Here is an 11132-nt window from a genome sequence, read left to right on the forward strand (position 1 = left end):
AATGCTTCTTGATTTGCTACGGAAGGTAGTTCCAGGAGGAGAGCGTAGCATTCCTAAAACAACTTATGCGGCAAAAAAAATAGTTTCCGATTTGGGGCTTGATTACAATAAGATTGATGCGTGTCCCAATGATTGTATTCTCTACTACAACGATAATAAAGACCTTCAGGAATGTCCAACATGTCGGTTTCTCGATGGAAACAACAAACCCGCTCTTCAACAAGGCAGCCAACAAAGTCAATGTACCAGCAGAGCATGATTCCAGCTAAGGTGCTTCGTCATTTCCCGTTAGTTTCCAGATTGCAACGTTTGTATATGAACAAAGACACCGCTAAGAACATGAGGTGGCACAAAGAAGACCGTATAGAAGATGGTGAGCTGAGACATCCAGCTGATGCAGAGGCTTGGAAGCATATTGATAAGACTTTTCCCAATTTCGCTCATGAATGCAGAAATGTTAGACTTGGGCTTTCTAGCGACAGATTCAATCCATTCGGGGTTATGAGTTCAGGTTGGTCTACATGGCTAGATGTCTTAATGCCATATAATTTACCCCCACTGCTTTGTATGAAACAACCGTATATGATACTCTCATTACTGATATCAGGTAAGCATGCACCGGGTAATGATATTGATGTCTACTTAGAGCCCTTAATTGATGAGCTAAAACAGTTATGGTCGGAGGGTATTTTGATATATGATGCCCATGCTAAAGAGTCGTTTAGACTTCGTGCTATCCTAATGTGGACAATTAATGATTTTCCAGCTTATGCTAATCTTTCTGATTTGTCTACAAAAGGCAAGTTTGCTTGTCCAGTATGTGGCCCAGAATTTGAAGGCCTTCACTTACCATATAGTTGAAAGTGTTGTTATTGGTTCAACAGGAGATGGTTGCCCTCGGGCTACAAATACAGAAAACTGAGCAATAAGTTTGACGGCACTGTTGAGACTAGGAATAAACCATGTCAAATGACTAGTGCTGATATTGTAAAGTTGCTTGAGCATCTTCCTAAAATTAGATTTGGTAAGAACTGATATTCTAAGTACGACTCACTCAAAGTTAGAGGCTCCGGCAAAAAGAAAAAGAGATTTGGTAAGAACTGATATTCTAAGTACGACTCACTCAAAGTTAGAGGCTCCGGCAAAAAGAAAAAGGCACTGAAGAGGAAGAGAGCATTCCAACGGGCACATGTTGATAATGGAGTCAATAAATTACCAAAGGGATGGAGTAAATTCAGTATCTTCTTCCAGCTGCCATACTGGCAAAACCTTAAAATCAGGCATAACTTGGATGTCATGCATATTGAGAAAAATGTTTGTGACAACATAGTTTCAACTCTCCTTCAAGATCCTAATAAGTCAAAGGATGACCTAAGGGCTCGTCAAGACTTAGCTGCATTGAATATTCGGGAAGATTTGCAAGCAGAAGATGTTGGACTTAAGAAAAAACATAAGCCTTCCTCTCGTGTTACGATGTCGACAGAGCAGATGTAGAGATTTTGTGAGGTCCTCGAATCAGTAAAATCACTGGATGGGTATTCAATTAATATATCAAATAATGTCCAGGTGCAGGAGAGGAAGCTCTTAGGCCTAAAGATCCATGATTATCACGTTCTTCTACATCAATTTCTCCCGGTTGCATTGCGTAATAATATGGAGAAAGAAGCATCAAAAATTATTATGGAGTATTGTGGGTTCTTCAGAAAATTGTGCTCGAAAGTTATAGATGTGAAGGAATTTAAAAAGCTTGAAACAGAAGTATCATTAATTTTATGCAACCTGGAGTTAATATTTCCTCCTTTCTTTTTCACGGTCATGGTCCATGTTACTCAACATCTAGCCAGCGAGGCAATCATTGCGGGTCCTGTATCTTACCGTTGGATGTACCCAATTGAGAGGTAAGGGACTTCACCCAGTGCATTAATTTCATATGCAATATATACAACTAATATTTGTCCTTTCTGTGGTTTTCCTTAGTTTAGATTTTTGTAGTTCATAAAATTTTAATTATTGTAGATATTTGGGGTTTATGAAGCGCCTAGTTCGCAATCGAGCTCATCCAGAGGGTTCTATGGCTGAAGGTTACGTGACCAACGAATGTCATACGTTTGCATCATGTTACATGTGCAATCGCGTAAAAGCTGATCAGCCCCCAACTAAGGAGAAGAAACTCGTAAAATATCCAAGATCTGACTTGGAGCAGGTTCATGCATATGTATTGAATAATCTTGACATTTTCAGTGATTATCGAAGGTAATGTACATTAATTAAGGAATAGGATGACACGTGAATTGTTTACTTTCATTGTACCAATACAATCTCATTGTTGTATAAATAGGCGATATTTGGAGAAGCTTAACAATAAAATATCAGGAATGCAGCACATTATATATAAAAAAACACATCAAAGATTTTCCCGATTGGTTCAGAACCGATGTAAGTAGCGTAGAAGTAGTATTGTATTTTTTATTTTTAAATTTTTAAGCAAACTCGGAGATCATTTTATTCAATTAATGCTTGAATTAGGTTGATAAAGACGTTCTTGCTGGTGTCATAATCTCTGAAGATAATTTAGTTCACGCACAATGTCCTTACTTTGAAGTGAGACGATATAGTGAACACATCATTAATGGGTATAAGTTTAAAACAGTGGCAACCGATGATAAGAGGGTAACACAAAATAGTGGGGTCATGGGCTATTTTGTTCAGGAATGTTTTTCTAGCGTAAGAGATCAAAACTCAGTTGAAGCTGACATCTTATATTATGGCCAGTTGGAAGATATTGTTGAGATAATTTACGGCTATGGTAAAAAAAGTCAGCGTAATTATTGCATGTTTAAGGTTTGATGGAGTCCTGCCAAACCGCACAAGGATCATTATGGGTTTACACTTGTAAACCTCGACAAAGAGATATATCTAGATGAGAAGTTCATATTCGCAGAATAGGCGGACCAGTGCTTCTATGTGAAAGACCCAAAGGTTGCCACCGATTGGGTCGGGCTATACAAGGAGCCAAGATCTATTGTCCTCCCTAATAATAACGCTGATAGTGATGAGGACAATGAACCAATTGGTTCTTCTAATGAAATTTGGCAGAATTTCTCTTACCCTCAGAATGTCATGCTTGATATGACAGATGCGGAGATTTAGGCTGACAACCCAATTTTAGTCAGGGACAGAGAACCAGAGGCAGATGTGCAACTAGAATCAACTACTAGTAGACGAAAGCAAACAACGTTAAATATAGCCCGAACAATACAAGCAATACCTCGTTCAATACGAAAATAGCAAGTTGTAGAAGGTATATTCTGTATGTCATTTTAGGCGCGGATGTTATTTAAATGTTTAATTGCAATAGATGTTAATCTTGTGAATTAGTAGGCAGATATTTCTTCTTTAATTCTTCTAATCCAATTTTACAGATGAAGAACTCGAGGTTATTTGATCGATCGCGTGACCGGTCACGATCTACGAGCCTAGGCTCAGAACAGCTTCAGGAGGCACACATTTCATCATATACGAATATAGGTATGAATTTCAATTATCTTTGTACAACTCAAAGTAGACATGTGAAACATCATTTAGGCTAAGTTCTTTTTATATGGGTAGATGATGTGGAATTATCGGGTCATCTTCGGGACACAACTCTAGCATTCTCGCCTCATATAGGTATTAATCATATATGTGTTTGTAATATTTATCCAATCATATTTAAAGTCCAACTTTTGTATTTAAAATCTATTGTATGTTAGCAATATTAAATTTTATTTGCATAGATAATTTGGTAGGCATCGATTATTCTTCACCCGGAGCCACTGATTCATATGCAGAGCCCTCCCACACTATAGGTAATGGTGTCGCAATATATTCATTTTTACTTTGTATCTCAATATAATGATCCTTCAATTTTCTCGTATTGATTATCTTCTTTAATCATTGTAGAGGGTTCTTGGACACCATCGTCTTCGCATCATACGCCGGGGGCTGAGTTGCGTTCGTGGACCCCTGACATCCCTGATCTACCATTGCCTCCAGACTCAATCATATCAAAGACAAATGCTTTGAAGTATCATCCACGTGCACTCAAAAGGCTAGATGAACTAAAGCTTATGATGCAAGTTAGAAAGCAAGTTGCAATCGCTGCGAGGGATAGAGAAGTGGTGAGAGGTTAATATAATAATTTTGTCTCATTGTTTTCGCCTTTTTACATTTAACTTCTATTGTCAATGTAGGGGCAAAACGAGATGCAACTGGACCGGGAGGATGTGGTGGAAGCAAGCCTGATTCCAAACAGGTACCGAGAGGCTTTCGGGGAATTCTTCAGTGGGGTTGATAACTTGCCGATCGGCCCGTGGTCAAAAGAGCTGATGGTATATGATCATTACTTCGGTATTTTTGATATAGAATACGTTTACAAAATGTTTATAATGACTATACAATCAATTTGTCCTAGTATTTGCAATGACATACATGCACCGTGAACATGAACATAGGCAGATATTAACACTCACAAATATCTTGGACATACACGTGTACACACACTCATACAAAGTGGAGGAGCACAGAACTCACACCACAAACAGAAAATTCAAACACAAAATGGCTAGTAAATCTCATGTTCTACTGCGCAACATCTAGGTATCCCTTGTGAAAGCACTTGTTTGTGACGATTCCAATTCCTCGATCATTCATTCTTGTTAACACTTAGTCTATTTAAGAAGTTAGTTTATGTAGAAAGTTGGCTACTTCCATGTTGCATCTTTTACCCGTGTTAATGTTCTAGATATTGAATTTTTTCTGTGCGTTGTTTTTGTTAAAAGTTTTGTAGAAATGATTTTGCATTGCTTCGCTGCTTAGATATCTTATATATCTAGATACAAAATTATAGGAATACTATTGTCTTGAGGACTACCCTGGGGCGTGGCACTATGTTTTCAATATCAAAGTTGAGGCTGTGCTCAAACAGTGGCGACATGAGCTGAAGATATCAACATATGATAAATATACCCAAGATTAGCAGAGATTTTTAAATCTCGATGAGAGGGTGGATCTCGATCATTTCACGGCTCTTCTTTTTTATTGGGATACCGAGTCCGCACAGGTATGAGTACATTATCATGTTGCGTACAAAAGCATATTGTAAATGCAATTCATTTTTAACACCTTTTTTTTGTAGAATAAATCTAAGAAGGGCTCGACGAACCGACATAGCAAGCACAAGCTTGACCACCACTTGGGATCGACGTACTTTGCCAATCTTGAGTATAGTTATTGTCAAGACACGGTATAATATTTAAAGTTGATGTATTCACATGCTACAATCTTTTTATATGACCAAACTTTTTGACATTTACTATTATATTTTGTAGGGGAAACCCATAATGCCGATCAATTTGAAGGCAAAGTTAGCTTACGACACCTTTCACTCAACATATAAAAATGAAGACAATATTAAAGAAAACATGGTGTTGGTGGTAATTATTTTTCAATAAATCATTAAATAATAACTATTACGTTGTGATTAAAGAAAACATGGTGTTGGTGGTAATTATTTTTCAATAAATCATTAAATAATAACTATTACGTTGTTGTACATTTCATTAATTAATTATTTTTCAATAAATCATTAAATAATAACTATTACGTTGTTGTACATTTCATTAATTAAGAGTTTAAATTGTTGTACTTTGAAATCAGGCTTCTTAAAAAAAATTCGCATTTCCACCCACGGTTTTTTACAGGGCCACATTCATTATTTGCCAATTCAATATATATCTATTTTTCTTATGTGATTTAGGATAATATTGCTACCGCGTCGAAGGATGCAACACTATGTGCTACCCAAGAAGCTGCTGATGACCCTCATGTCTTGTCTAGAGAGGAAAATAATGTCATTGCAATGAATGTGATGGGGTATAATAACCGGGGCAGATTTCCATTGATGGGGGTTGGAGCTCAGCGGGGTACCTCCAGAAAATCCTCCACAGCGTCCTCAACAACCTCGTCTGCGGCAACATCATCAAACAGAACTCACACCACTTCTACAATTATGCGCGTCAACTGTTATCTGCGTGGTAAGATCGACCGTACATTACTCATGCAGATGACGACGGCTATGTGTTTAGATTTGCCTCCATCCCCTACTAGTGACGATATTTTTACACACATCGTTTTATGCTTGTCCAGGAAGATTTCAGCTGAATTATTTGAAGAAGTTTTGGACCAATTAGATTTAGACGCTGGCGCACATGTAAATTAATATATATGTCTTATATTGTTAAATTTCATTCTCTAAATGTAAATCTATTTATTTTCAGGCTATATGTCTTATATTGTTAAATTTCATTCTCTAAATGTAAATCTATTTATTTTCAGGCTGGACTTGCTGGAGGAAGCAGTAGTGGCTCTATTTATTTTCAGGCTGGACTTGCTGGAGGAAGCAGTAGTGGCGTGCAGAGGAGGGAACTTGACGATGGTGAGGACTCTTGATTTTATGAGGTAAATTAGTTAATTGTATGTGTGTATGTGTGTATGTGTCTTGTGCGCTTAAATATTTTATGCGCTTAACACACAAAAGTTTCTTCATATAACTCTATATATACTTGACTGTATGTGTGTATGTGTCTTGTGCATGATTGAAAATGACAAGGAAATTATTGCTATAAGTCTTCTCATGTGTGTATGTGTCTTGTGCATGTGTATGTGTATGTGTCTTGTGTATGTTGATACTTGACTGTATGCATATACTTTCTATGTTCCCATTGCACCAAGTAGTGCACAAAAGAGCTTGCTTAGATGATTATGAAGTCGGAGAAATGCAAGTCTATTTGATGACCTACTTTTCTTGTGTACATATATCTGTGCACGAATGTGTGTGCTTACATTCGCATTTCATTTGAGTACAAAAACATGATATGCCTAATAGTACAGAAGTGTCTGAATGAGGATGTTTGGAACTCTGGATATTACATTGTTGTTGCATTTGTTTTTTTCTTTTTTTCTTTTTTTTCCTGTATGAAAGCAGCATCTTATATCGAAAATGTTTAAAAACTAAAATTTCACGAACAACAACATATAGGCAGTTTAGTCACAGTTATTGTAATTTGCTAATAGTACAGAAGCAATAATTGTTACCTGTTACCACATGGGTGAGATCTTTGATATCAGATATTATCCATGGGTCATCAATTGAAATATATGATTCTTTTGTGCTGCAAATATTTTGTCCCAACTTTTGACGGTTTATATGATTGGTATAAGATGGAGGGAGATGGTGCGTCAGTCTCATTCATGGGTAATCACAGAAGCACCTAAAGCCGACGTACTTCTTCTCACCACAAATATGTGCGTAGCTTCCATTATGCAGAATATCGGTTAGCTACAAAGCTCGTAATGGAGGAAGAAGTCAGATTTGGATTTTGATGCTTTAATTTACTCTGGTTTAGTTTCTTTTAGTTAACTATGAAGAAATTACAGAAACTCAGAAAAACCAGGCGGCGGTCGACCGGTCCGGTCGACCGCATTCGTGCACAAAGCTTACTGTGCGACAGAAAGGAGGTCGGTCGACCGGGCCAGTCGACCGCAGGTGTTTCGGTCGACCGGTGCGGTCGACCGAGGAGCTCTCTGGATTTTTGGGTTTCTGCTGGAAGGTGGTCGGTCGACCGGGCTGGTCGACCGGAATTGATCGCGGTCGACCGTGCCGGGCGACCGACGGTGATTTAGGCTGGGCTTCAGGTTTTTTGACCCGTTTCGTTTTGTAATCTATATATACCCTGAACCTGATTTGTTAGGTAATTAGAAGGACGATTTTGAGCAGCCTCTAAGAGAGATTTGTTGCATCCAATTGTGGGAGAGCTTTGAGAGATCTCAAGTGCTTTGTTTAGGTTGTTGTAGAGATTTGTAACCCTATTTATATTCCGTATTTCTAGCTAGTAAAAATCTCCCCCCTCCTTGCCGTGACGTAGCACTTGCCGAACCACGTAAATTCTTTGTTCCTGCTGTGATTGTGGGGGCATATCTGTTTGTGGTTTAGCTTCGAGTTAATTGTTAGTTCCTAAGAAAGCTTCCGCCGCGCACACCAATTGGTATGCAGAGCTAGACTAACATGGGAAATCAAGCACGTCAGGTTCGTCTTAATCAAAGCGATACAAGTCTGAGCCATCATAAACGAAAGACTTGATGTCTCGAAGTTCCGATGGCAAGATCATTTATGGATTGTGAGATTGTCAGGTGATGGACGCTTCTGGATCGCAACAGATCTGAGGAGACTGCTTGATTAAAAGAAAAGCGCGCTGAGTTCGGAGGATAAGGTTTGGAGAAATATTAACAGTAGAGCTTAGTGGTGTTATTAGTCATGCTTGACGCGGATCTCTATTTATGATTTCATGACGAGCGTAGCGAAGAAGATGTGGGAACACTCAATGGAGAAATATCTTCGAAGATTATGTGAGATCGCTTCACTTGAAGAAGAGATTTACAGTTCAAGAATGAAGACGAGGGGTTATCATCAGGGAGCATATGTCAACCAATTTCACTAGCTACTTTCAGATTGGCCAATGTTGATATCTATATGAGGATGAAGACAAGCTATGCATAACTTCTGTTCGTTGCCCGAAGATGATTATGGTACGTCCTTCTCCACTCATGATCAATGGCAAAACATACAGTAGCTACTACAGAGGTGACCTTAGTGTGGTGAACTATGAGTTAGAAGAGTGATCGTGAACCCTCGAGAAGGATCGGGAGATGCGTTAAGCAGTTCGAGCCGAGATCCAACCGGGTGGTCAGATTCAACGCCAAGTAAAGAATAGAGTGCTATAAGAGTGTTGATAGAAATCAATGTCGGATTGTAAGAAGAAGGACATTGGAAGATTGACTGTCCAAAGTGGAAAGAAAAAGCCCGGAAAGAATAGGAAAAGCTGCACAAGCTTCAGAAAGTAATGATTCAAAACTATTCGGTGGCATTCAAGATTCAGATTCTGCAGGCTATTCATGCCTGCTATTACCGTCGTTTGCTATGCGATCCACGGAGGGTTGTGTCGGGATTGGATCGGGAGCACATATCACTTGCCTAAGAGAGAGTGGTTTCCTAGCTTTGAGGAGCTGGAAAGACGGGATGTCGTTGCTATAGGGTACATGATCACGTATGCCCTATTGGTTGTATCTGGTTCAGTCCGGATCAGAGCATGATGTGTAGTGAGGGAAATTGATAGGAAGTGAGGTTCGGCCGAGTTGATCGAAGAACATCATTTCTTCTGCTTTGGAGGGCGCAGGATTCAGTGATCTTAGAGATGCTACAGTGAAAGGTCCGAAGGGTTATCATGGTTGTGATGCGACGGTATCATGGAAACCAACTGTTAGCCTATATGTTTTATGACTTGTCTTACAACCACCATTTCAGTACTAATGACTCTTGAGTATAATGTAGTAAATTCACTTTGTCACTCGTTAGTGCCATAAATGGAGGATGATGTATATATGCCTACAATGAAGATATCCAAGGAGGCGGGCCAAGAGATGACGCAACTTATTTCAAGAACGACAATTCGATCAAAACTTCATCGATTCAAGCTATATCAAGAGCTCAAGTATATTGTCCTCTATAACTAAAGATATTAGCCTTTCTTTGTTTTCTCTTAGTGCTAGAATTGAGGCAAGAGTTACTAAGTTTACTTGAAGACCTATGGGAATCACACACACGTTTATAACTTGCTGCTTTTAAGGTTTCTCACAAAATACTAATTTGTCCAGTATGAGTACCTATCTGCAACATCTTTTCTTCAAGCATTTGTTTTAGTATTAAAACCACACTTACAAAGTTTCAGAATTTTCAGGCAATAAATATTTTGCGAATTTATTTCAAGTTGGTCAAAAAATGATTTCCAGAAAGATCAGAAACTCGGTCGACGCGTCCGTCGACCCGATCGATGATCTTTGCTAGTATCGTTTCCAGCAGTGTCCCGCTCGGACCGCGTACGCGTCGAGCCGAATTTATCAATCTTCAAGATCTCGTCGACTGTGCGGTCGACCGATTAGGTCTGCTTGTTTTCCAAGGTTCCATAGCTGCACTCGGGTCGACACGAAGGTTTTTTCCGCGTCGACGCGCAAATTTTTCTTGGCGTCAACCGATTTTTGAGTTCTTTGTCTCGCCCGACTTTTTTAAAGCGTCGTTTGCCGTCGCAATGTTGCTGCTTTCATAATGTGTTTGGCACAAGTCTGAGCTAAACACCTGAAAAGGAGATTATCATTCCTAAATGAAGATTGGGTTTTTTGTTTTCAAATGATTTATTCTTTTTATAAACCCCCAGTCTTCTTCTTCCTAGTTGAGCCCTACGGTTTTGCAAAAACCAGAGTTTCTTTTTGTTTTTTCCTGAGAAAATTTATCAAACTTATTTTATCTGTCTTCAAGAGTGATTCACCCCCGCTTCAGTATCTTCTCTTATTGCTATACGGGGTGTGTAAAGAGAAGTTCTTATCATTATTCTTTCTTCCTGATGAGTTTTGAGATACTTGTGTAAGATCTACTGTCGAGAGTGATTGCTGTTGAGATCTGACGTGTCTAGTGAGAGAGAGTGTGTGGAACGCTGTGTAGACGAAGGTTCCCGGCTTCCACAACCGGTTGTAGTTGATTCTCCTCGAGAGTGGGAGCGGGGACGTAGGTCAGAGACCCGACTTCGTTACACATCGGGTCAAGGAATCGATTCCTAACCTCTCTTATTTACTTTGGTTGGCGGTCAGTTTACTGGATTGCTTGTCAACTGTTTTGTATTGCATATTTAGAGCCTTTTGACCTAATACCCCCCTCTTAGGGTCAACTAATTCGGTATCAGGCTTGGTCTCTATATTAATTTTGAGGTTTTATCACCTAGAGAAAAGATCTAATGGAGGCCGTCTTTGCAAATATGAATTGTTAGAAGGACAATCCCACAACTAGACCCACGCACTCTCTCACGACTATTTTGCTTATTGGAAGCGCTAGAATGAGATAATTTATCTTCGTTGCATAGATCTATAGACATTCTAGGGCTTATAGAAAGAAATGTAGAAAGAAGTCAAATTGAGAACATGTCAGCATGATGAAGGCACTTGCCAATCTCAATGCTAAGGCCATTGAAGCCTAAATGTGGTCTTCC

At 39.0% G+C, this 11132-nt stretch overlaps 1 protein-coding gene across 1 annotated transcript; it reads left to right on the plus strand.

Moving 5' to 3' along the window:
* Positions 340-4465, plus strand: LOC109839045. The gene is made up of 12 exons (XM_020407475.1): positions 340-511; positions 608-685; positions 767-803; positions 885-1024; positions 1130-1431; positions 1567-1898; positions 2017-2203; positions 2527-2806; positions 3777-3848; positions 3943-4160; positions 4233-4370; positions 4454-4465. Exons 1-12 carry the CDS (start codon positions 340-342, stop codon positions 4463-4465), a joined length of 1968 nt encoding a protein of 655 aa, XP_020263064.1.

Source organism: Asparagus officinalis, chromosome 4 (assembly GCF_001876935.1).
Source record: "Asparagus officinalis chromosome 4, Aspof.V1, whole genome shotgun sequence".
NCBI lineage: Eukaryota > Viridiplantae > Streptophyta > Magnoliopsida > Asparagales > Asparagaceae > Asparagus > Asparagus officinalis.

Excerpts from the sequence above, each read along its gene's own strand:
- LOC109839045 (XM_020407475.1), top strand. The coding sequence starts at position 340 with ATGAGGTGGCACAAAGAAGACCGTATAGAAGATGGTGAGCTGAGACAT. Across the intron at positions 1,432-1,566 it reads AAGATTTGCAAGCAGAAGAT|GTGCAGGAGAGGAAGCTCTT; the intron begins GTTGGACTTAAG and ends AATAATGTCCAG. Across the intron at positions 2,807-3,776 it reads TGAGATAATTTACGGCTATG|ATAATTTGGTAGGCATCGAT; the intron begins GTAAAAAAAGTC and ends TTATTTGCATAG.